General features: G+C 35.5%; 2 protein-coding genes and 1 long non-coding RNA gene across 4 annotated transcripts; 2 read left to right on the forward strand and 1 right to left on the reverse strand.

Moving 5' to 3' along the window:
- The first annotated feature begins 282 nt into the window (after window positions 1-282).
- Window positions 283-10835, forward strand: LOC104110909 (metal tolerance protein C2). 2 transcript variants are annotated; one of them, XM_009620472.4, is made up of 10 exons: window positions 284-975; window positions 1776-1884; window positions 3291-3330; window positions 5189-5265; window positions 8071-8159; window positions 8823-8892; window positions 9038-9076; window positions 9194-9344; window positions 10277-10366; window positions 10541-10835. In XM_009620472.4, exons 1-10 carry the CDS (start codon window positions 549-551, stop codon window positions 10640-10642), a joined length of 1194 nt encoding a protein of 397 aa, XP_009618767.1. In that variant the 5' UTR covers window positions 284-548; the 3' UTR covers window positions 10643-10835. The 2 variants fall into 2 exon arrangements, with proteins under 2 accessions (XP_009618769.1, XP_009618767.1); XM_009620474.4 differs by lacking the exon at window positions 3291-3330 and having other exon boundaries at window positions 283-975; window positions 5185-5265.
- Window positions 10836-16164: 5329 nt separating this feature from the next.
- On the reverse strand, window positions 16165-17087 carry LOC104110910 (uncharacterized). Its single transcript, XR_689557.4, has 2 exons — window positions 16852-17087; window positions 16165-16528 (listed from the first exon to the last, which is right to left on the reverse strand). It is a non-coding gene; the product is annotated as an uncharacterized lncRNA (long non-coding RNA).
- A 9344-nt stretch (window positions 17088-26431) lies between these two features.
- Window positions 26432-26809, forward strand: LOC138907456 (uncharacterized). Its single transcript, XM_070198054.1, has one exon. The coding sequence runs from the start codon at window positions 26432-26434 to the stop codon at window positions 26807-26809; it is 378 nt and encodes a 125-aa protein (XP_070054155.1).
- The last annotated feature ends 326 nt before the right edge of the window (window positions 26810-27135 follow it).

Raw genomic sequence — 27135 nt, forward strand, 5'->3', positions numbered from 1 at the left:
ATTATTATTTTGATATAATTAACCAATAATGCTTGTCATCTCGCAAACATTTGTAATATTATTACTTTGATATAATTATATTTTATATTGGTTAAAATATTTAATATATATTTTTACTATTTCCTATTTTATTTATATAAAAATAGTAATTTTATTAAATCATTTTATAATATATATTCAAATTCAATTCTCTTTTAAATTGTAAATTGAAAGTTGATATTGTCTTTTTTTCTAATTAAACCTAAAAAGTATTTTTTGGAAAGATTATTCACAGTTTCCTCCGGCATCGACGTTTACTTTGCCTATATCATGTCATTTGACCATCTTCTTCCTTCCCCCCATCATTTCCTTAATCATAAACCCTACTATTCTCCTTCCTCCCCAGTACTCACTCTACTAGATCACAGATCTTCATCACAGTTTGTATCTCTTTGAAGAATTAGAGCTTTGCAGAATAATTCATCAAATTTTCTATGAATATGGATACAGCTCGGAGTTCTAGTATTTTCCATTTGCAATAGTAGAGTTCCATTCCAAAGGATTCAAACATGAATCAGAGTCATACGCCGTCGTTTCATTACCGGAAATTAGAATCCGACTCTCCTAGACAACCGTGGAGCGGCGATTTTGATTTCGACGGCAGCGATCGGAGATTCGCATTTTCACGGCAGAGTTCGTTTCAGCAATCGGCTGAGCCTCACACGCCGGTTTCCATATTAACGAACGATTCCGCAAAGCCTTTGCTCACTCGGACTGTTTCAAGCATTGATATACCGCCGAATATCTATCCACAAGATGCATTTGGCAAGTTGCAGGATTCGGATGTGAAATTTAGGGTTTCTACATCTGCATCATCGGTTTTGCGAGGCGTGATGTCTGGGAATAAGCAGATGAGGAGGTTATTTATGTTGATTTCGCTAAATGTAGCTTATTCTACTGCGGAGTTGTGTATTGGCCTTCTCTCTGGCCAAGTAGGTATGCAAGTTTTAGTCTTTTTGTCACTTGTAGATGTTTAGATAATCTACTGAATGTGTTGAAATCTGAACTTCGTGTGTGTGTGTCTTAAAAACAATTCATTTGCAGAATCAAAAACTTTAAGACAATAAAAAAGGTTATCATTTTCACAATGTTGTTCAAATTCATCTTGTGGTTGAGCTTAGAGATTGCTCCTTTCTTGGTGTCCCTCCTCAATCAGTAGTGCAGCCAGGAATTCATACAAGGGGATTTTAAAAAGTAATAGTATCATACCTACAATCTGAACATGTGATCTAAAACAATTTTTAAATCCCCTTTGTCACTATACTAAAATCTTACTTATATCAAGGGGGTTCAACAGTTTTATATATAACCAATAAAATTCATTTTTTGCCCCATTCATGCAGTTCAATTTTGAACCCCTTGCTACCCTTTAGCTCCGCCCCTGTCCTCAACAGTTATTAAGTCTTTAAAAGCAATCTGAAATTGCTTATGAGCAATCTCAAATCTATCCCTCCCATCCGCCAGAAAAAAAAAGAAAAAGAAGAAGTTGGTGACTATAATGAAGCAACAAGAAGTTATAACATGGATTGACTGGGGAGCCCACTGTAGACCTCCCTTCCACTTTCCCCTATTGCACCCAACCACAATCAAAGAAAAAGATAAAACAAAAAGGAAAATAATAGCTAATGATATCTAGTATCCTATTTTTATCAGTCTATGAATCTTTGGTTTCCCACTTAGTCATTTCTTGCTTAGTATCTTTTGTAGAATTTTGTTTGATTTTGGTGTAATTTCAGGGTTGGTGTCAGATGCATTTCATTTGACCTTTGGTTGTGGCCTTTTGACATTTTCATTGTTTGCAATGGCCGTTTCTAGAGAAAAGCCCGACCGTGTTTACACTTATGGGTGAGAGTTAAACTTTATCATCATATGAAATTCTTTGTTTGTTAAGCCTTATTTTTCCCCAGCTGTGTGTTAATCCTTTTCACGTGCTCGTTATTGAAGTTTGGTGACTTGTCAGTGCAGTTGGTTAAATGAGTAGATACAAACATTTCTTACATGATGGGAAATATTTAGCGGGTAAATATGTTAAAGGAGTTTTGGTGGTTATCAAAGGAAAAGCAACTTAGGATGGTCATTGAAGTATTAGACAAAGGAAAACTAAAATAGAAAAGGCAAAAGGAGACCTCTGTTTTTATCAGGTCTTGACTTCAATAGCTTTTGACAAACTTAGAAAGGCAATTAGAATTCTTAGAAAGCCAGTTAAGAATATCTCTGCAGCTTGTCTAACATTTGCAATTAAGAAAATTGCTAACAGTTTATCTGGCACTCCAACTCATAATAAGTCCATTCTGTTATATGTCCCACATTGGTGGAGGAAACGAGTTGTTGTCTCCTTATATGGTCTTGGGTTAAGTTGCTCGGACTCTTTACTTTCAGTGCCGCACCCGTGTCGACACGACGTGGGTGTGGGTAAGTATGGGTGTGGGATCCGTGTCGGATCTGGTCAACCGATTTCGGGTACTTTCACCAAAATCAACGGAGAAATTTGGGACAGATACAATGATTTTTGAAAATAAATCAAAAGATAGGGTGATATGGAAGAAAATGGAATACCTTGTATATATAAATTTCTATGTCAGTCCTTTTTCTTTTATCTCCTAAAATTCTACTCTTGTTCAATATTTTCTCCTTCTCGGAATACCTTGTAAGTTTTCCACATAATGTCTCATAATTTAGACATATTTTTATAATTCTATTTTTAAATAATTGAATTATTTTTAACCGAATACCCGCACCCGTACCTGGATCCGTACCCCCGAATCTTTAAATTTAGATCATGAAGGATTTGACCTCTAGATTCGCACCCGTATCGGACACCCGCACCCAAGTCCGAGCAACTTAGGTCTTGGTCAATCTTTAATCTTGAGCTAGATTTTGGGATTGAGTTGCAAATCAAAAAAAAAAAAAAAGATTTTGGGATTGAGTTAAATCTAAAGGTGCATTTCTTAACATGGTCTTAGTGCCAGACCCACTAATATTCTTTATTTACCTAATGTTGAACCCCCATATTATGTTGTCCACGCTTCAGATGTCCAGTTCTGTGCACGCGGGCGAGTGTTAAATGTCCCATATTTCTGGAAGAAATGGGTTGTTGTCTGCCTATATGGTCTTGGGCAATCCCCGCTTCTCAAGCTAACTTTTGGGGTTGAGTTAGGCACAAGATCCATCTCTTCTTAACAATTAACACCTTCATTTGAACAATTATGACCAACTAGTTCAATGTTCCTTTCTGTTGTTGTTGTCATCAGGTACAGAAGGCTCGAGGTCTTGTCTGCTTTCACTAATGCTGTAAGTACATGACACAATCATAATTATTTCTTACGCATTTAACTTCCACTTCTTCCATTAAAAGTGTCTTAGTCTTTTCACACCCAGTTATCTCAGGATTGCATAATTTTTGCAATTCTTGTATTGCTTTGCTATTTACATGGGTAGGATATCAAAGAAGCTATGTCTGTTAAAGACTCTTTATTAAATAAAATCATGCAAATCACTTGGATATTACTTGTAAATAAAGAGTTACACCATTCAACAATCAAAAATATAAAGAGTTACACCATTGAGTCCTCAATTAAGAGATCTATCTTTCAATCAGGAGAAGCATAGAGGATTGTTTTTTTGGTAAACTTGGTGTCAGTTTGCTACATGAACCTGTTCTGGAAGTTTAAGGGTTGTCAGCATATTAGTGATCCCAGGAGTAGTTGTCAGGTAATATCAAGCAACTCTTTTTATGAGAGGCGTTTATCTTTACTTTTGTTTTGCAAATAAAAAAGGTTAGAGATTAGCAAAAAATACAAAAGTCGTTAAGTGCAATTTGGGGTGGGAAAGAGGAGCTGCTTGGAGAAATAGTGTAAGACATGAAATAAGCAGTGGCGAAGTCAGAAATTGTACAAAGGGCGTTAAAGGTTTAATATATATTTATAAACAGTAATTCTTAACCTATATACATAGTATACTTTTTTATATACTTAGTATAATATTCCAATGAAGGGTGTTCACTCAATGTGGCTACGCCACTGGAAATAAGGATGTCTATACTAAAAATGATTTAATGAACATATGCTTATTAAAGAAATTGAACACATACTTTTTTCATGTACCTGTTCTGAAAATGTATTGATTGTACACTTTGAAAAAAAAAGTAGTTTTTAGGTAATATCATGCAACTTCTTTGTAAAGGAGAACTTTATGTTTTTACATTTTACTTTTTAAATGTATGAGGTTAGAGAACAAGGAAAAGTAACAGTACTATTTGAAAAGAATTTGTTACAGAAAGGGGTAGGGCAGAGGACCTGCAAGAAGAAAATAGTGTAAAGACATGAACCTAAGGATGTATGCTTTTAAAAATGAACATATATTTACAAACGAAAATGAACATATACACTTTTCTTCCATCCTACTCATTTCTTCCTGGTTTTCTTCATTCAATTGCAGGGAGATCTTTCCCTATTTTTCCTATCTGTATTATATCAACCTATGATCTAGAGATATATTTGAGAACCTCCGTCTAGAATGTCACCACCCTGCATTCACGTCCTAACTTGAAGGCCTCCACCCTTCTCATGTTCATGCTGTCCCCATGTGCATCGACACACTAAAAATATTTGTTTTGCAGGTGTCTTTATTGCTTTAACTGTTCCCCTTGTCCCAATTTTATTGGGTAGAATTTCAAAAATATTAAGAATTTAATTGTTATGTTTTCGTAGAAAATTAACTCTTCAGCGACTACTGTAATGTATTTCCCTATGATCATTGTAAAAGTACTGTTAACTTTTTGAATTCTAACTAAAATCAAATTTGTCATATGAAAGGTGGTGTGTGTGTCAGCATGTGTGTATACATCTATATATATATTTTGTATAGGATTCTATCCCAATAGGTTAATCTATTTGTCTACTTGTAAAACCTCACATGAGCAATATACCGTTCATGTTACTTGTCGTATTGTCACACCCACCCAACCCATAGGGAGAAAGAAATGCACGCAAATTTTGTTTGCCATCTCCAAATGTATCTTGCTTCTTCTTTATTCTCAAGAAAAGTGTATTTTGCTTCTTCTTTAGATTGTGTCTTTAGATGCCGTCTGTGTGATTGCATTTATATGGGCTAACATGGCATATTCCTCATGTATTGCTTATGTAGGCAGCTGTTCCTATTGTTCTTGTCATTCTCCTTGGCTGTGGAAGCCCTTCATGCATTTATACAAGATGAATCTGAGCACAAGTAAGTACGCCAAAAGTGTTGGTAAAAAGTTTCTTGTTTCTTGTCAGTTCACAAATGTGATTGATTTTATGTTCTTTTATTACTAAACTTTTATCTTCATTAATGAAAATAAGTTGGAGTTCTCCTTTGATGCAAAAATCACTAAAATTGTCAGACAATTAGGTTCTATTGTTGTTTGATTGAGGATGGTAGTTAACTTTGATACTGATCTGTTAGACAATAAGTGATAGGCTTTGTACTTGATTCATCAAGCTTGCGGTTATCTGAATCTTTCATTAAGTAGAATGAGCTATCCTGAGATACTCGCCTTTTTCAGACATTAGCTTATTTTTCCCTACTATGATATTTTTTAGAATAGACCTTATAAAAAAAGATATTTGGTGCACCCAAGGGTGTGGCCTAGTGGTCAATGAAGTGGGTGAGAACCATGAGGTCTCAGGTTCAAATCCCAGCGGAGGCAAATACTAGGTGTTTTCTTCCCATCTATCCAAGCCTCGGTGGATAGAGTTACCTGGTACCTGTTGCTGGTGGGAGGTGGCAGGTACCCAGTGGAATTAGTCGAGGTGCGCGCAAGCTGACCCGGACACCACGGTTATCAAAAAAAAGAAGAAAGAGAAGATTTACGGTTGAAGTAGTTATTTAATATTCAATCTTAAACTCAAGATGCTTTCTTCTTAGAGAATATGAGCGAGGGACATAATTGCAATATTAACCTTTAGTTTTATAAGTTGAGTCCTCTAATTAAAAGGCCTTTGACCAAAATTCAATTGAGGAGTTAGACCCTTAGTTTTAAGCCTACAATATATAGACCCCTTTTAGGATTAGTGATAATTAGTTTGATCACATTAAGTAATGAAACGGACAAGTTAAAGGCAGTCTCAAAGTTCTAAAAAATACAAGGTGGTCCAAATATAATTATTGATAATTTGCCAAAAATGGAAAAAAAGTCCCTTGCTTCTCCGTCGCTTCTTCCTCCTCACTGCTACTTCCTTCTTCCACCATTGCTGTATTTCTTTCCTCTCACAGCTCGTTTTGGGTCGTAAAATTGCTCAAATTCAGTGGTTCTATTTGCATTTCTTCCTTGTCCAAAAGCCTCTATAGCTCCTATTCGTCCCCTTCATCCTGCTCGGATATATCTGTTTTTATTCCAGAAAGCTTTACTCAAATTTCCGATATTGGAGAGTATTTTTCTGAGTGCAATTGCTTGGTCATTAATTATAATAGATATATTCCTTGATTTTTTCATCTAGTAAGTTGTAAAATCTCTTGTTGCTTTGCAATTGTGAGGATCTGATTTTCCGGTTCTTCAGATTTATTGTACCAAGTAATCGACCCTTTGTTTATTACAAACCATTCTTTTATTAGCCCTAGTCTTCTTATTTGATTAGCCTCAATCCAGTTGGTTAATCAGGTTGAAGTCATTCTTAGTTTATTACAGATAATTTATTGTTGTATTAGCTTTACTCTAGATGGTATGGAAGACTTTGTAGTAGTGGGTGGAGATTATTTGGGTGAATGGATGGAGACTCCAAATTACTGGATTAGGTGTTCAAAGGTGATAGTACCGATTGCACTGAGTAGGCAAGCTACCTATAAAGGGTTGGTTGAAAGAGTCATTGAAAGTTGCCATTTGAAATGCTCGCCGAGCGACGTGTCAATTAGTTATACGATTTGTTCTGCGCCTATAAGGGGAAAGTAGCTCCTCAATTCATAAAGACAGATAATCATGTCCATTTATATCTTCTTGATGTTGTTAGGGATGGTTCTAGATCCCTTCTAAAGATAACTGTGGTTGAGGGTTCTAACAGAGCTTCAAATGCTGTAGCAACATCACTACCACCACCACCACCACTAATGCAATGCCACCTCTACCACCACCACAGCGACCATTCGACGAAGGATATACTCACAGAGATGATTTTGGAGAATCTCGTGTGAATAGTGATTGTCAGGAAAGTGATGATGAGACCTTGAGTAGCCTGTTGTTTTCAGCAATTTTGGTCATACGCAGTGTGCTGCAACATCCCAGCCAGTCATCTTGGCGAATCAGGTTTTTTCGTGGCAAACTTTCACTAATAAGGCATTAGTAAATGCATCGAGGCTAAGCTTCCGTGAAAAAAAATCCTCAACCACGCAAAAAGGGTCGTAGCCAGTCTAAAGATTTCGGGGAAACATATGTATCTAGAAAGAAGAGAAATAATGGTCAAGCTGCAAAAGTATAGCCACAAGAGGACCACTTGCCCAACTGCTTTATCACAAAATGGAGAGATTTTTATCTTCAAGCAACGCCTTTGTAATAATATGTTTCTGTGATGCTTTGTGAAAAAAATGCTATATTTTTTCCTTCAATCTATGTTGCTTTGGTGAAAAAACTGAAGTTTTTGTTGTTCTATGGTAATGCTTTGCTGGTGATGTTTTTTTCTTCAATCTATTGGTGTAATTAAGTTTCTGGATGAAGAAATTATTTTGTGATCCTGTTATGTTAGGCAATAGTGTTGTCAAAGACGAAAAGCTCTAAAAAGCGCTCTAGGTCTATTGGGGCTTTAAGCGCAAAGCACAGTTGAAGTGTAGGATACATTTATTTTTAATTTCTAGGATCCGACGCTGTAGATCAGAGAGTTTAGAAAGAATCTGTAGATTGGTACATACGGAGTTCCTTAGCAAAAGCTTTAGGGATCTCATAAGGTTTGTTAAGGGGATAGAAGAAGTAGAGTTTTGGCAGACTTTTGGCTGTTTTCTGAAGGTTTTGTTTAAATTGTTGTTGTGAATATTGTTATACTGTGCCTGATTGACGTCTGCATGCAGGCATTACTTGATTGTCTCTGCTGTCACAAACTTGCTGGTGAATCTCATTGGTGTTTGGTTCTTCAGGAACTATGCACGTATTAATCTTGGTAAGCCTCCTGCTTGCGATCACCTCCTCCAGTGTGTGTGAGTGAGTGAGAGAGAGAGAGAGAGAGATATTCTTATGTATCATAGATTATCCTTTCCTTTTGGAAATTAAGCATGGTCGATGCTCATTGTGAGGAGTGGATAAGTTAAGAGCTAAGTTCTCTCTTTGAAGTATTTAACCAATCTATGATTAACATAAAAACCCAGGGATAACTTTTTAATGATGTTAGTCCTTGACGAAAGACAATGCTAGCTTAAGAGTAAAGCTTCAAATCCTCTTTGACTAAAGATGTCTACATCAGCAGAAAGAAAGTCTACAGGAGTCTTAATATTTTTTGTACATTCCAAAATAAAGAAAAAAATAGTCTAAGCAGAGATTCACCAGAATACTTGTGCACTATTTACCGAAATATCTTAATTATAATTTTCCAAAAATGATAATAGCAGTCTATGTTTCACAATAATGTGATATCAGTTATAAGCAAGCCTATTGGGGAGAAATTTTAAGATTCATTTGTTTCAATTGTCCTATGGTTGAGCAGAATCTAGAGTGTCTAAATACAATATGGGTTTCAATATTTTAAGAAGCCTTTTCCAGTTGAGCTACTTAAACTTTCTTTTCATTGGGTTTGTTGAAGATTCCTGATGTGCTATTTTGCCTGCAGTCTATAGAAAAGCTGAAGATATGAATTATCACTCTGTTTGCTTGCATGTACTGGCTGATTCAATTCGCAGGTAAGCGATTACCCTGTATAGCTCATTACATGAACTGGATCCATGGTTCAGATGCTATCTTATCAATTACTCAATATCTCAAATATCTTATTCTCTGTCCTGGGTTCGTAAATCTTAAGCTTTTCTATACCCTTTTATTTATCAGTGCAGGTCTGATCCTGGCTTCCTGGCTGTTGACACTTGGGTAAATTTTCTTTGCTTCACGACAATAGTTGTTTTTCTTGATATTCATGGCCATAGATGGCCCTGATAAAGAAGCAAAGTTGTTTGCTGGCTTACCTCTTGTTTTTTCTTTCTTCAGAGTGAAGAATGCTGAAGTCTTATGTTTGGGACTAGTTTCTGCTACAGTGTTTTTCCTCGTCATGCCACTCTTCAGAGCTACTGGTGGCATCTTGCTCCAAATGGCACCCCCAAGGATCCCGTCTTCAGCCTTGAGCAAATGCTTGAGACAGGTAAAATTATCACAAACCATTTCAATTCAATATAAAAGTTGTGCCAAATCCTATGAGCTCACCATATTCAATAGTAATGATGGGGGTCATTAGGAGTGTAAAACTAGGCCAGGTTGAAATGATGTGATGTCTGAGGTGACTGGTTATAGTGATGGTGGTAAAGATTAGTATTATTGAAGGCGAAAACCGAATAAACGCTGAAGTCTACTAGGGCTTTAACCATAAATAAAGTGCATGCTTTAATGAAGAAAGGCGCAAATGAGAAAAAGGACAAAAGGAGTATGTACTTCAAAAAGAATAACTATAAACCCAAACTACGATTATATAGACAAATTACAAAAGAACTGAAAAAATTTGCATTTAGGTAAAGTGTTGTTGTTTAGTACCACTCTTTTCAAGATAGAGTTCATGGGTGATGACGCACCATAGTCCAAGCGAAGTGAAGGCATACCTGTTCTGTACCTACTTCATGGGTTAAGTGTGCTTCAAGTGAGAGCCCTTGACAACACTAGTAAAGATGGATATCATGTTTTTTTTCCCACTGACATATGTTACTTGGTGATATTAGCTAACTAGGGGTGGAGATAGAGTGTTGTTTATAAGCGTATGGTGGCAGCGGCTGTTATGCTTTGAAATGAAAGCAAACGTTTCAAATATAATCGGAAAATTTACATTGTGGGGCAATATTGTCCCGCAGATGAATTTTATTGGATGTACTAGCTCTCATGAATTTTATTGGATGTGCTAGCTCTCTTGGGAAAAAAGAAAAAATTGTTCCCTGTGTGGGGGTAGAGTAGCAGGATTGTTGGTTTTAACAATGGTGTAATACCTTTGGGGTCCTGGTTTATGAGTATAGAATGTTCCATTCTCTTATGCATACTGCATCATTTCCAAACTGCACATCTTTAATATTTTGTTTCAAATGTGCTTAGGTTTCATCTCGTGAAGATGTTTCAGAAGTTTCTCAAGCTCGTTTTTGGGAACTGGTGCCTGGTCATGTTATTGGATCAATTTTATTGCAGGTGATTACCCGACTTTATGGTGTGCAACAGTAATACCTGTGCTTCTATAATGTCATTTATAAGATACACATGACTTGTCTGCTTTATGCTGATAAAGTCATTTCTATGATACACAGTGCTGCTCTACTTGATGGCTTCCCAAAACTCACTCTTTTATGGTTAATTGTTGAACAGGTAAAGGAGGGAGTTGACGATCGGCCTATTTTGCAATATGTGCATGACTTATACCATGAATTAGGGATACAGGACTTGACCGTACAAATTGATTATACATGATCATCATCTTGTTTTCTTAAAAAGTACTTGGAAAGATGCAATTTACTGATGGTATCTTTTTGGTCAAGTAATTGGTCCATTCATTGTCAGCGTGAGAGAACTTTCACCTCTAAGCTGCAACTGTAGTAAAATGAAGGCCTTGTGCTAATGTACTTCAATTTACAGTAGAATGTGAAAAATACATCTTCAGTCAGGTGCTCGCCTTTTATCAATCAAGGCAACAATCTTTCAAGGTGTGACATCCCTCCTCACTCTCCGAAGACTTCCCCTCTTTGAAGTAACTAAAATAAATACGCCTTCAACCCGATGGTGTTCTGTTATTTCAATTCCAATAGGTCTAACATTCAGGAACTTTGTGGAGGTTCCTCAGAGTCTGCAGAGAAAGCATATGATTGTTAGACTCTGGCTTGGGCCACAACTAGCATAAGTTGGGGAAGCCGAGCAGAATTACTTATAGTTTCCTCTAGCTACTTACAAACGAAGGTTATTGGTGATATTAGTGGTGGAATTGCATCCCCTATCTCATATTGGGCCTTTGTGATGGTTGAGACGGCAGTAGTCCAAGCCTTACATGAAAACACCTTCAACTTACTCCCGAAATTGTCTATGTAATAGAATATCCACGAGCTTGATGATCCTTCCAATCGTATACACGTCTAGTTCGACTATAATTACTCTCCTCATATTGGTTTCCAGGTTTCACTTTCAGGGAGCTTAAAACATAAGCACGCATATGCATCTCAAGTCTCAATGTTGATCGGCCTATGCAAAAAGTTATCAGGAGCCGTGCAACCTGGAGTTCCAGCAATCTCTTTAGTTGAGTGGTGAGTCTTTCCGCTCTAAACTGTGTTGGCTAATTCAATACCTCCGAACTGAGCACTAAATGTTTAAGTATGAGCATTATGTTACGGGCTATGATGTCCATGTGAAGTGCTCTATTCTCACACCAACATACAGATGATGTCCATGTGAACTGTCTCAGCCATTCTCTTATTCCTCCATCTTTTTCATAAATGTCAGTGTCTAAGCTCTCATTTTGGATGAAAGCATAGACAACGAATGCGTGCTTTTTCTTTCAGAAATTAAGTTCCTCCTTCCACAAATTCAACATATCTTCAAAAATTAGCTCGACTCCTCCTTTTCAATAATGTAAGAATTTGCTAATAAGTTTTAACTTTTTCATCTTTCCTTGATCCGAGGGTCTACCGGAAACTACCTCTCTACCTTCTCAATGTATGCGTTACCCTCCTCAGACTCCACTTGTGTGTTTCATTGGGCTTCTTGTTGCTATAAGTTAACTTCCACAAGTTAAAGGAACGTCCTATTGGTCTCTGTGTATTGATAGTAAATAAATAAAGTACCCATAGAAAGGATGATAGGTCAAAATATGTTCTTTTTAATCTCACATGTTAGGATATGAGTTCTCTAATCTCACGGGTAGCTTTTCTGGTCTGAGTGATTTATTTAGGTCATGGAGCTTTTTAGGTTTAAAGTGATATATTTTTTTCTTCTAAAATAGTGTATTTTCAGTCAACTTCACTGGATTTTGGCAAGAATGATATTTTAGAAAATTAAGTGAAAGTTGAGTGATTTTATAGTTGAAAAAAAATAAACGATGATTTTTCTGCAATTATATTACAAATAGAGTGACTTTATGTGTATTAATCCTTCAAAGTTGACATGAGTCTAAGATAGCTTGCACCCAAGGGTATTTAGCTAGTGATTAATAGAGTTGGAATGAACCATGGGAAATTGGAGTTTAATCTATATATATATATTAAAGGAATAAAGTTATCATATATAATTAACATTATGGTTAAGCCAAGTGGCAAGCTAATAAATGTCAATAGTATATGATAACTTTATTCTATATTTGACTATGTTAGTCAGATATATATATATATATATATATATATATATATATATATATATACTGAATTTGAATTAAAAGATAATATTGAATTTATAGATAAAGTTTTAAAATTCGAATTTAAATTAAAAATAAAAATTTATCTTTTTTTTTTAATATCATGTTATCATACTTAATTCGGTTAATAATCATATGCAACTTTTGTTATCTTTTCTAATTATTTAAATACTACTTCGTCTCTAGCAAATAAATAAAAAATTACTCCATATAACTATAAAACTCTTTCACATTTAAAATCATATAATTATAGCTCTTTAAATCACTGTAGCTAGATTTGGATAAAGTGAATTTATTTTAAAATAAATGTAATATATAGGGTACACGTCTATGTTTATCCAAATAACAAAAAAGAGTTTAAAAGTCGAATAAAAGTTTACTTACATATATAATGAAGTAAACATACATGCTGGAGAAAGAAACATCACAAAAATCAGTCAATATTAAAAAAAAGTTGTTTTTTACTTTTCTTTTTGAAGAATATTTGTTTGAAGAGTCAATTTGTCTAAATGGACATCAAACAAATAACAAAACTTTGGCTATACAATTGCTATCATTAATTTCAATTTAGCACATTCTAGGAATTGAAGGGTATAAGCTGAAACCCCTTCATTTAGCGGCAGTCAAGCCAATATTGCAAGGGTATAATATTTTTTTCGTTAAAGAATATTAGTTTTGAATCATTAGATTATGTGAGTTTTTTTTTTCGAACTCAACAAGAGAGATATTGATTTCTAATTGATAGTTTCTATAGCGATTTTTAAGTGTAACAAAGAGTATATTTTTTTAAAAAAAATTGGTATGACTGAGATTTTTTTTAAATGTAAACAAATGAAGTAGAAAAAACTCTTTAATTTTTTCTACTTCAAAGATAATAAAAAGATAAGATATTTTTGAATATTAGTAGAGAGTTTTTAAAATTATTATAATAGAAGTCATATCATGGATAAACTTAAAAAACCGAAATCTTATGGAATATTTACATAAATATCCGGCCAGATTTATTGTTTACTTTTTATAACTAATATAAATAGATGATATACCAACAATACACGATTATACACATATTATATATAAATTACACATCCTTCAATTTTTTAATCTAAGTAGTCGAGTGCACCTATTTAGGCGGATTAGATAAAGCCAAAAGAAAAATATGAAAGAATTTCAACTAAAGACTAAAAATATAAAAAAGTTCTTATGTAGACAATTTCTATTAAAACTTATCCTTTTATAGTGAAATAAATTATTTTTTTGTTACAAAAGAATGACATAAAAAGTAAGATAAAAGAAAATAAATATTGAAAAAAAATGTATGAAAGATCTTAAAAACAGAAATAAGAGATGACAACGAATTTCTTCTTATGCTTCTTCTTTGTTGAATATAAAAAATTTGGAAGCTAATCTCATCGATTTCAAATATTTTTTTCAACTCAAATACATAGATTATAAGATAAGGATATGTTAGAATATTTTTTTTATTTACATTGTGTGTCGTTTTTAAAAAATCACTATTACTAACAAACTGATATGATATTCAAATTTTAATTTAAATGCAATTTGAGTAGTTTGTATTGAGGTTAAGCCAAGTATGGTATCGAAAAATAAACTACTTGACAATTTTAAGACAATATATGCAATGTTATATAATAACAATCAACTAATTTAACATTTAGTGATTCAAAGAACAAATTTTTTGTATATATAGGGTATTAAAAATTCAAAATCTGTGGCTAGAGATATCGATAAACTTAAAATGGAGTCATACTGAAATAAAGTTTTTCCGGCTAAAGAATCATTTAAATTTTTAGATAGCCGATTAAAGTGAATTTTAAATTAAGGAAAATATTTTCACTTGCATCATTATAAAGAGAATCATTATTGAAATATATATAAAGTTTTAGAAATTAAAATTTCAAAATAAAAATATTTTTTGAAAGATAATATCATACCAAATAAAAGTTCAAGTCGTAGTAAAAGAGTCATGTCGTAACCAAAGAATAGTTTATATTGTGTCAACCTTTGTGCTTTGCCATAAATATGAGTTATTATTTCGCTTTATGGCTATTTTTAGATTCCAATGACACAAATGAGAATAGTGCAAAAATAAAATTATCACTACCAGATTTGATAAAATGTTAGTCTTTTTTCATGTAGTGTTTCTTAATTAATATCTAGTGATTATCTATAATTATTTAGAAGGCTTAAATTTTAAGGTTATTTACATATAATTCAAATAACTCAGATATTTAACATGGTTAATGTCAAATATCAAAATGGAGTCATACTGGAAAAAATAATTCACTGGCTAAAGAATTTTTAAAATTTTTAGATAGTCAACTAAAATGAATTTTGCATTAAGGATAATATTTTCACTTATATTATTATAAAAATAATTATTATTGAAAAATTAAGTTTTGGAAACTGAAATTTTAAAAAAGAAATATTTTTTAAGAGATATCAACACACAAAATAAGAGTTCAAGTAGTAGTAAAAGAGTCAAGTCGTATCCAAAGAGTCATTCATAGTCTCAATATTTGATTGTTTTGCCATAAATACGAGTTATTATTTTGCTTCCCGACTACTTAGGATCCAATGACACCGGCGAGAATGGTATCAAAAAAGAAAAATAGAAGAAATGGTTAATTTTTTTCATGTAGTGTTTATTATTAATATTCAATGATTATCTATATTTACTGAGAAAGTTTAAATTTTAAGATTATTTACATATAATCCAAATAACTTAAATATTTGACATGATTAGTGTCCGCGCATCCGCGCGGGTGCTAATACTAGTTATTTATAAGAGACGAAAAAACCTAGGTGTTTTTTCATATGTATAAAATTTAGTGGACAGAGAAACAAAAAATAAGTGCTAGTATAAGATACTCCGTCCGTTCACTTTTACTTGACATGTATACTAAAAATAGATTTTTATTTTTACTTGTCACTTTACGCATATCAAGAGAATGACAATTTTTTTTTCTTGTTATACCCACAATATTTATTACTCATTTCAAATCATTTTCTCAAATCCAATAAAATATGCATCAATTAATATGAGTATTATGATAAGTTATGCACTTCATTTATTATTTCTCAAGGGGGCGTAAAAAAATCAAAACGTGTCAAGTAAAAGTGAACGGAGAAGTATATAGCTTGAAGAACATGTTATACAATAACAGGATTCAGAAGCTTTTGATTTGATGAGCAACATGTTGTGAGTTTGAGTCACCCTAGAAGCAAGGTGAGAGTTATTGGAGGGAGGAAGCCGAGGGTCTATCGGAAACAGCCTCTCTACCTCAGGGTAGAGGTAAGGTCTGCGTACACACTACCCTCCCCATACTCCACTAGTGAGATTATACTGGATTGTTGTTGTTGTTGTAACAATCATCTTGGAAAAAACAGTAATAAATACTTCCTTCGGTTCATTTAGTGTTCGTGGTTATTAAAAGTAACTGGTAAAAAATACTTGTAATTTCAGAAAATCTAGGTATATTTTTTTTCTTTCTCATTTAGCCCTAATGTGATGAGTAAATAAGGATATAGTAATACATTTTTAAGGAACAGTTGAAAAAGAAACATGACAATTAAATGGACCGGAGGAAGTAGCCTTAACTATAATAGATTTCATTGTTCCTGTTAAAACTTATCACCATTACAAGTACTACTAAAAGAAAATACTTAAGCCCTTCTCAGTCTACTTAATGATAATGATGTCTCTTTCACTACCTTCCTTATCATCAAACATTTTCACCTTCTTCCTATCGTTCACACTGTTTTTTCCTTTGTCCTTTTTTTCATCTTCTGTTTTCATCCAACAAGTCTCGGAAGGATTACCACTTTGACTCAACCCCTTCTTTTTCTCAAACAACTCAAGAAAGTATTTATCCCATTGTTGTCTGGTCCGCCTCCTCGGAACAAAGGCCTCGCCCGAATCCATCTTCCAAAATATGCACCTGCATCAATCAAACATTAAACCACAATTTTCTTGATTAAAAAAAATAGAAGAAAGCCACAAACTAAACCCAACTAATTGAATAGTCACATCATGCATATACGTTTATGAAAATTACCGACTGGATAAAAGAGAAAACCAACGAAAACTCTTCCGCAAGAGACTCGGTCAACCGGAAAATCAAGAGATTTATAAAAACAGGGGAGAAAGTTTAGCGGACTAAGGAGTAATAAATAGACTTGAAACTACTTTTGAATGCATATACACTACTATAGAAAGAAATAATTAAAAGATGATTTTAATTAAGGAAGAGAAAAAAGTTACCTATCTTGTAATCCCTTTCCTTATTTCCCCTTCCCTTGTGTGCGAGACAGGCGGAGAGAGCGAGGGGGGTTGGGTAAGGTAAAAATATATTTGGTGTTTACTATCAGCTTACCATAATTAAGTTATTTAATTAAGCGATAATATATACTTCCCCCTTTCCACTTTATGTGGACAAAGTTCGAAATATGAGGATCAAAGTAACTAACCTTCAATGTGAATGCGGACTCAAAATGTTCAAACTTTTTGGAATAAAATTTATATATTTAAAAAATTAAATAAAAAGTATTATAAATCAAAGTAGTTAATAATTTATTATGGCTAAAAAGTATTTGAAAAAAATATTGTCAAAGAAAATCTTTTAACATCTTAAATAGTAATTGTATCACATAATGTGAAACATATGGAGTAGTAATTAATCATTACTTTGATAGCTCCTCTAATGTTTGAATCCACAGTTTGGGCAAACATTCTAAAACTACGTTTGAAAGACAAACAAATGTCTGTAATAGTAATTTAGGCGTAGCTACTGCACTATCCGAGAGCACCAGGGTTCTACTGATTTGTAATTTTGTTAATCATCAAGTATATATTATATATGGAGTTAACAAAAACAAATTAACCATTATTAAGTACTACAATAACAACAATAATTCCACAGGTATGATATGAGGAGGGTGTTGTGTATACAGACTTTATTTTTACCATGAGTATAGAAAAGTTATTTCTAATAGACTTTCGGTACAAGAAATGATAAAAATAAAACAGTTACGAATAAATTAACCATTATTAAGTAAAAAAAAAAAAAATGTATCTACAAACACCTATAATTCATCGGTGGTACAAACATCAAGTTGGGAATAAGTTTCTTTTACGTGTGAGTGAATGGTTGGTGGTTTTTGAAGGAACGAAATTGGCTTATGCTCTTTTGGCTTTACAGCTGTAAATATTCGATAATTATGGGGTAGATTTCAATATCACACTAGCTACAAAATAAAAACGTGGTAATTGAGTTTAATATATTTGGTAGGTTACAGACTAGCAATTTGTCCTCTCCATTTCCTTTCTAGTGAAACATCACCATTAATTATCACTAAAATTGAATCACTGCCTTTCCTCTTTCAGCTTTGATCCTCTTCTCAATCATCCAGAACCAAAATAATGAGTTTTTGGACTCAAGACAAAAAAATAGGTGGAAAAATAATTTAGTGATCAAAATACATATAACGCCTTTTAAATGGACGTTATATGTGAATAAGAAAAGACGGGTAAGTATAGCGCCGTTTATTAAGGCGCTATAGTATAGCGCCTTAATAAACGGTGCAATACCTACATAATAAATCGTCCCCTTCCCTTCCCCACCAAACCAGAACTCCCCCTATTAAAACCAAAACTTAAAAAACCAGTCCCCCCCATTAACGACCAAAAAATCTCGAGTAGACCCCACCCGTCCCACAAAAAGTAAAGATCCTCGGTCCCACATCCTAGCTAAGGCGTTCTCTCGTTGTGGGTTGCTCGTTTCAGCTCTAAATCGCCAAATCTTCAACTTTCCTAAAACCTTAAATCGAGATATTCCAACTTAAGTTTTTGTTGAAACTCGTATAAAAAATACATATTAGTTATTTTTAATGTGTTCTATGTTGTTTCGTGATTGTTTTGCAATTTAACTATTTTGTTATTTTTATCCGGACTATGATATTAGTGTGCTAAAAAAATTAGTAAAAATAGAGAAATTATTATTAGTTGTTAAAAAAATATTAATAAGTTACTTTTTACTGTGGTATATATATTTTCGTGAATATTTTGTGATTAAATTTATTTGTTATTTTTATCTGGTTTAGATTATTTATTTTCTTAAAGATTAGTAAAATAGATAAATTATTACTTTAGTTCCTCTAGTGGTATCTTGTGGCCTAATGTAGTGCTTATATTTGTAATGTAGTGCCCTTTTAGCGTAGTAAAATATAGTGCCCTTTAGCGTAGTATCTTTGTAGTTATTGAAATTAATCATTTAAGTATCTATTATACCCAAAAATACGTCAAAATAGCTGATAGTTCAAACACAAACTCTGTCCAATTCTAGTCAACGATCGTAAGAAAATAACACGAGAAAATAACAAAAATTCAAGATATCTTAGTGTTACTGGGCCTCAAATATCGATTCCGGAACCCATATGTGAATATTTAATAATTAAATCTTGTATAATTATGAAAATGAATTATTTAATTTTATTATAGTAAAAAATAAGTGAGTCATAAATAAAAATATATTATAATAAAACTAACATATAAAATAATAAAACTACTAACATATAAAATAATAAAACTACTAACATATAAATAATAAACTAACATTTAAAATAACAGACATGTTGAGTGATAAATCGAGAAAATTTTCTCATCCTTAACACAAGAATTCAAGATATCTTGGTGCTACTGGGCCTCAAATATCGAGCCCGGAACCCACATGTAAATATTTAATAATTAAATCTTGTATAATTATAAAAATTAATTATTTAATTTACAAACAAACATATAAAATAATAAAACTAACATGTAAAATAATAAAACTAACATATTATCTATTATACCCAAAAATACGTCAAAATAGCTGATAGTTCAAACACAAACTCTGTGCAATTCTAATCAACGATCATAAGAAAATAACATGAGAAAACAACAGAAATTCAGGATATCTTGGTGCTACTGGGCCTCAAATATCGAGGCCGAAACCCATATGTAAATATTTAATAATTAAATCTTGTATAATTATGAAAATTAATTATTTAATTTATAAAAAAACATATAAAATAATAAAACTAACATGTAAAATAATAAAACTAATATATTAAAGTAAAATAATGTAATTAATCTTGTTTAATTTACAGTAGACGACATGGAGGTTCCGCCTTTGTATCCTGGACCTGCCAGCCTGGATTTATTGTTGTTACAGGGGGGTCATAGGTCGTCCTACATATGGGATGGACAATTACCGGCCCAGACATTCCGCACCAGGAGAGTAGACAATATGTGGGGCTTTCTCAGGTACCGCGCTCTCCATCCCCGTATAGTCAGACGCCTCTAGGATACGGGCTTTTATAAGATTGTGGAGATCGGCCGGCTGTAGCTCGATTGGTCGTTGATCACGACCCTGATAGAGCGGTGGCGACCGAAGACGCACACATTCCATTTGCCCGTTGAAAGACTGACACATTTGTAGTTGTAACGACCCGACGGTCGTTTTGAGAATTTGAGCCCCGATCCCCTAATAACTAATTTCCCCACGTTTGTTTCCGCTATTGAGACTTGCCGGAGTAATTGGTTGTCACGACCCAATTTCACCTATAGGTCGTGATGACGCCGGACACCGCTGTCAGACAAGCAAACAATAAATACTAAATAAATTCTCATTTTAATATTTTTGAAGTCATAGTTGTTCCCCTCAATCAAATAACAGAAGATGACATTTACCAAATACGTACTAATATCTTTAAAAATTCCCAATACAGTGCAACCCATAATCATCCCAAAACCCGGTGTCACAAGTGCATGAGCATTTATTAGGGAATTAAAATAAAATACAACATCTGTCTAGAATACAAATTAGACAGGAAAATATAATAACTCTGAAAGAGACTCTGTTAGCTGCGGATCGTAATATAGAATGCAGCTCGCCTATGTCCCCACAATTATTAACCACACCTCTGCGCCCACAAGGCCGCTATACATATATGTACCTGCACAATAAAATATGCAGCAAATGCAGTATGAGTACGAAAATAACGTGTACCCAGTAAGTATCAAGTCTAATCTCGAAGAGGTATAGACGAGATGACCGACTATGACACTCACTATGGGTCAATAATATTAAATAATCATGAAAATAGAAATATTTATATCAACGTGATTCACAGAGTTAACAATAATTTTATTGAACCAGCAGAAGTAATTAAATTCCTTCAATCCCAATAATTCTCAATATATTAATTAAATTCCTTCAATTCAAATAATTTCTAATCTATTAATTAAATCCTTCAATTTCAATAAAAAATCCAATTTATCAAATAGCTTTACAAGCTGCAATTCAATTTCAATAAATTTCCAATTTATCAAATAGCTTTACAAGCTGTAATAAACTGTCCAAGTATCGTGTAATTATTATTATTATTAAGCACGATTTCTGTCGAAGTCGTACGGCCCGATCCAGAGTTTCGTGTACACTGCCGAGGGACGTGCGGCACGATCCATAGATGCATCTATCATGCCGAGGCGTTTGGCCCGATCCACAAGAAAGGAGGACATTTTCTTATGTACCTCCGGAATAAGAGTATTTATTGTAAAATTTATTCGAGAGGATAACAATTTATTTCAACAATTAATTAATCTAAACAAAAAAAAAAATTAAACATATGAAAATTTCATATTTTTCTACCTTTCATAACAATTCACAATATATACATCAAATATTTTAATTAATAAAGAATATAATTTACACAAGTAATTCATGCTTTGAGTCCTAAACTACCCGGACTTTAGCATTAATAGTAGCTACGCACGAACTCTCGTCACCTCGTGCGTACATAGCCCCCGCAATTAGAAATAATTATTCAATTTAATCCCTATAGAGTAATTTCCCCCTCACAAGATTAGACAAGAGACTTACCTCGTCTTGCTCCAATTTAATCCACTATAAGGCCTTTTCCACGATTATCCAACTCTGTTTGGCTCGAATTTAGCCAAAATAATTCGATACAATCACTAAAATTATAGGAATCAATTCTATAAGAAAATACTAGATTTTTAATAAAAATCCTGAAATTAATTAAAAATTCGTCTGTGGGGCTCACATCTCGGAATCTGGCAAAAGTTATGAAATCCGATAACCCATTCAATTACGAGTCCAACCATACCAGTTTCACTCAAATCCGACTCCGAATCAATACCGAAATCTCAAAAATTCGTTTCTTTTAGATTTCTAAATTTTTTCCAAATCTCAATCTCAAAACACTAATTAAATGGTGAAAACAATGATATATTTATGTTTATAGACCAAATCCAAGTTAGAATCACTTACCTCAATGTCTTTTTCTTGAAAATCTATCAAAAATCGCCTCTACTCAAGCTCCAATTTGTTAAAAATGGCAAATGGGATGAATGCCCTCTTTTATAATTCTGCCCAGGTAGCCTCGATCCATAGCCTCGATCCATAGCCTCGATCCACAGCCTCGATCTTCAGCCTCGATCCTCATCCACAGTCTCGATCCTCGGCCTCGATCCTCGACCTCGATCCTCGACCTCGATCCTCGGCCTCGATCCACAGCCTCGATTCACAACCTCAATCCACAACCTCGATCCACAACCTCGATTCACAGCCTCGATCCTCGGCCTCGATCTACAACCTCGATTCACAACCTCGATCCACAGCCTCGACTCAGCCTCGATCCTCGGCCTCGATCCTCAGCCTCGATCTTGTGAGCTCGATTTTGGGCCAGAATTTCCAGCAGAAAGGAAAAATTGCAGCAGCTATTTTAAGTCCAACTTTTGATCCGTTAACCATTCGAAGCTCACCCGAGACCCTCGGGACCTCAACCAAATATACCAACAAGTCCTAAAACATCATACGAACTTATTTGAAACCTCAAATCACATAAAACGACGCTAAAACCACGAATTATGCTCCCATTCAAGCTTAATGAAACTTAAAATTTCCAATTTCTACATTCGATGTCGAAACCTATCAAATCAACTTCGATTGACCTCAAATTTTACACACAAGTCATAAATGACATAACGGAGCTATAAAAATTTTCGGAACTGGATTATGACTCTGGTATCAAAAAGTCAACTCCTTGGTCAAACTTCCAAACATAAATTATTGTTTTTAGCCATTTCAAGCCTAATTTAACTATGGACTTTCAAATAAAATTTCGAATACGCTCCTAAATCCAAAATCACCATACGGAGCTGTTGGAATCATCAAAATTCTATTCCGGGGTCGTTTTCACATAATTAGACTTCCGGTCACTATTTGAACTTAAACATTTTAATTTTTTCATCAAAATTCCATATCTCGGGTTAGGGACCTCGGAATTTGATTCCGGGCATACTTCCAAGTCCCAAATCATGATACGGACCTACCAAAACTGTCAAAATACTGATCCAAGTTTGTTTGCTCATAAGGCCTTTTAAAGCCAACTTAAGGAATCAAGTGTTCCGATTTCAACCCAAACACTTCTAAATCCCGAATCAATCATCCCCACAAGTTATAAATTATTTAAAGCACATACAAGAAGTTTTATTTAGGGTAACGGGATTCTAAAAGTTAAAACGACCGGTTGGGTTGTTACATTGGTTATGGAATTTAGAGAGTTTTGGGACACTTAGTCCCTTGTTGTAAGTTTAAGCCTTAGAGTTTGGACCGTAGTTGGAACTGTATGAAGACGGATCTGGAATGGAATTCCGTCAATTCCGTTAGCTCCATTGAGTAATTTTGGGGTTAGGAGCGCGTCCGGAATGTTTTTTGGAGGTCTGTAGTAGATTTAGGCTTGAATTGGCGAAAGTTAGTTTTTCGGCGATTTCAGCCGATAGTGAAAATTTTGATATCGAGCTCGAAATGGAATTTTGAGAGTGGCTGTAGGTTCGTAGTGTCATTTGTGACATGTGCGTAAAATTTAAGGTCATTCGGACTAGATTTGATGTGGTTTGGCGTCGTTTGTAGAATTTGGAAAATTTTAAATTTTAGGCATGAATCCGTGCTTAATTCATGATTTTGGTGTTGTTCGATGTGATTTGAAGGCTCGACTATGTTCGTATGGTGTTTTAGGATTGATAGGTATGTTTGGTTGAGGTCCCGGGGGCCTCGGGTGTGTTTCGGATGCTTAACGGAATGAATTTGGACTTAGAAATAATCTGGTGCCTTTGCTGGTTCTGGTGTTTCGCATCTGCGGAAGGGAGGCCGCAGGTGCGGAGGGAGTGCGCAGATGCAGAACTGGTGGGGCTAGTGATGGAGCGCAAGTGCACAAGTTTGACCGCACCTGCGAGCCCGCAGGTGCAAAGTGTGGGCACAGGTGCGGAGCCTGGCTGCCTTAGTGAAATGCGCAGATGCGCCGATTTGGACCGCAAGTGCGGTATCTGCAGGCGCGAGAAATTGCCCGCAGATGCAGCCCCATCCCGGATAAGTGACCTTCGCACCTGCAATGATGTTTTCCGCAGGTGCGTGACCGCAGATGCGGCCCCATGAGTGCAGGTGCGGAAATCGCTGGGTTGAAGAGGCAACTTCGAGGGTTCATTCCTCATTTTTCACCAATTCGATTTAGAGCTCGGTGGGAGACGATTTCTCGAGGGATTTTGAAGAAGAACTATTGGGTAACTAATTCTAACTCTATTTTGATCATAATACATTAATCTATTATTGTTTTTCTCGTCTAATTAAGGAATTTGAGGGTAGAAGTTTGGAAATGGGGGAAAAGGTTCCCCAATTGAAAATCTGAGATTTTAATGGGAATTTGACGTCGGATTTAGATAATTTTTGTTCGAGTGAACTCGTGAGTGAATGGGTGTTCAAAATTTATAATTTTTACCCGATTCCGAGACATAGTTCCGGGGTGACGTTTTGGGTATTTTTTCTAATTTAACGCTTTAGCTTTAAATTAATTAGCTAAATTAGTTTCTTGTAATTATATTTACATTATGCAATTAATTTGAATAGATTCGGGCCATTTGGAGTCGGATACTCGTGGCAAGAACATGATATCGAGTTGATTTGAGCGGTTCGAGGTAAGTGGCTTGCCTAATCTTGTGTTGGGGATTTCCCTTTAGGATGTTTGATATTAATTGATGTGTGAGCGCCGTGTACGTGAGGTGATGAGTACGTACACAAGCTATTATTGCAAAAATCCCATTTTTCCTTTCTAAATCATAAATTGTTTTTCCTTATTAAATTGCACTAATACGTTTAATTGTTAAACTTAGACTAGAGAAGCATGTTTACGTATTTTAACTGCCTATTTGACATTCTGTGCGCCATGCTTAGTTAAGTCCCTACTTTCCTTATCTGTGTTCAGTATAAACTGTATAACTCGATGCCATACCTGCTATTTCATCTTGCATTGCATATTTAAATTGGGACTACGGACGTATTCCAGAAGATCCCCCAGCACTGCATATTTACTTTGGGACTACGGACGTATTCCGAGAGATCCCCCTGTACTGCATATTCATTTGGAACTACGGGACGGTATCCCGGGAGATTCCCCACTGTGTTTACCTTATTCTGAGCCGAGGGCTCTCTTAACTGTTAAAATTTTGAGAATTTCTTTAACTGTGTTACCGTAAATTTTACTTATATCTTTTGCTGTTTAATTTATTATATTTACTCCGGTAGGGTCTTGACCTAACCTCGTCACTATTCGACCGAGGTTAGGCTTGGCACTTACTAGGTACCATTGTGGTGTACTCATGCCCTTCCCTGCACATGTTTTCGTGTGCAGATCCAGGTGTGAGCTATCAGCCTCGGGGTTAGTGCGTGCTGATTCTAGGGGATTTTAAGGTACTACTACTTGCGTCCACAGATCTTCGGAGTCCCCTTCTACTCCCTCACCTAGAGACTTTCTTTATTATCTTTAGACTTTTGTATAGAGCTATATAAATTATAGCAACTTGTGACTTAGTGATATTCCGGGTCTTGGAAAATTATTTTGTATATACCGAGTGGTACTATTCTTGGCTATTCACAATCTGCTGTTTATCTTTAAAATATTGTATTTTCTTTATATATTTCGTAATATTAGGCTTACCTAGTCGTAAAGACTAGGTGCCATCACGATACCTTACGGAGGGTTAATTTGGGTCGTGACAAGTTGGTATCAGAGCACTAGGTTCAAAAGAGTCGCGAGTCACAAGCCGATTTATTAGAGTCTCGCGGATCGGTGCAGAGACATCCGTAATTATCTTCGTGAGGTTATGTTGCTGTTAAGAACAATCATATTCCTTTGGTTTCCTTGTCGTGCGAGTTATTGACATCAAAATTCTAAAACTCTATTCTATTCTTTCTAACAGATGGTGAGGATCCATACCGGGAGGACCGACGATCAGGCACCCGAGCCCCCTATCAGAGCCGCCAGAGGCCGGGGTCGGGGTAGAGGACGACCACGCGTTGCATCCCGAGCACCTGCGAGAGCTGCGTCAGAGGAGCCCCCAGCAGCTCCAGCTGGAGGGCCAGCACCAGAGATCCCTATTGGTACTCCAGCCCTCCAGGAGACTTTAGCTCAATTCATGAGCATGTTCAGCACTCTGGCTCAGGCTGGACTATTTCCGATAGCTCCCGCTACATTTCAGGCCGGGGGAGGGGCACAGACTCCCGCATCCCGCACTCCTGAGCAGAGAGTCCAGGTTGATCAGGCCTCAGAGTATATTTCTATGCCCCCTAGTGGCTCCGGTTCAGCATGAGATCAGGGTAGCTGCTTCTGAGGCAGAGCAACTCAGACTTGAGAGGTACAAGAAGTACCACCCACCTACTTTCAGCGGACTAGCTTCAAATGATGCTCTGGGTTTTCTTGAGGAGTGTCATCGTATTCTCCGCACTATGGGAATTGTGGAGACGAGTGGGGTTTTTTTCACCTCTTTCCAGCTGAGGGGAGCATCATATCAGTGGTGGCGTGCCTACGAGCTAAGTAGTCTAGACGAGGCAGCCTCACTCACTTGGACTCAGTTTTCAGAGATGTTCTTGCGTGAGTATGTTCCTCAGAGCCTCAGGGATGCTTGGCGCGCAGAGTTTGAGCAGTTGCGTCAGGGTGCTATGATTGTATCGGAGTATGTAGTCCGTTTCAGTGAGTTAGCTCGCCATGCACCAGATCTGGTTGCTACAGTCAGAGAGAGGGTTCATTGCTTCATTGAGGGACTCCACCCCAGTATTCAGACCAGTATGGCCAGGGATTTGGAGATGGACAGCACTTATCAGTAGGCAGTGAGCATTGCCAGGAGAGTGGAGGGCATGTTTGCCCGGGACAGAGAGGAGAGAGAGGCCAAGAGGTCTCGAGAGACTGGTCATTATTCAGGAGCTCGTGCACCAGCAACACGCTATGGTAGGGGTTTTGTAAGTCGCCCTGTTCATTCAGCTCTTCCAGCAGCCAGCGGTGTTCCAGCTTCTCCTAGACCTCAGGAGCCCTATTATGCACCGCCAGTATCCAGTATGCCTCCTACTCGAGGTGCTATTACCGGCAGTCCAGCAGGCGAGATCCGAGTCAGTCTCAGCCGTCGCGTCCTCCGAGAGGTTGTTTTGAGTGTGGT

This window comes from Nicotiana tomentosiformis, chromosome 3 (genome assembly GCF_000390325.3).
Source record: "Nicotiana tomentosiformis chromosome 3, ASM39032v3, whole genome shotgun sequence".
NCBI classification, from domain to species: domain Eukaryota; kingdom Viridiplantae; phylum Streptophyta; class Magnoliopsida; order Solanales; family Solanaceae; genus Nicotiana; species Nicotiana tomentosiformis.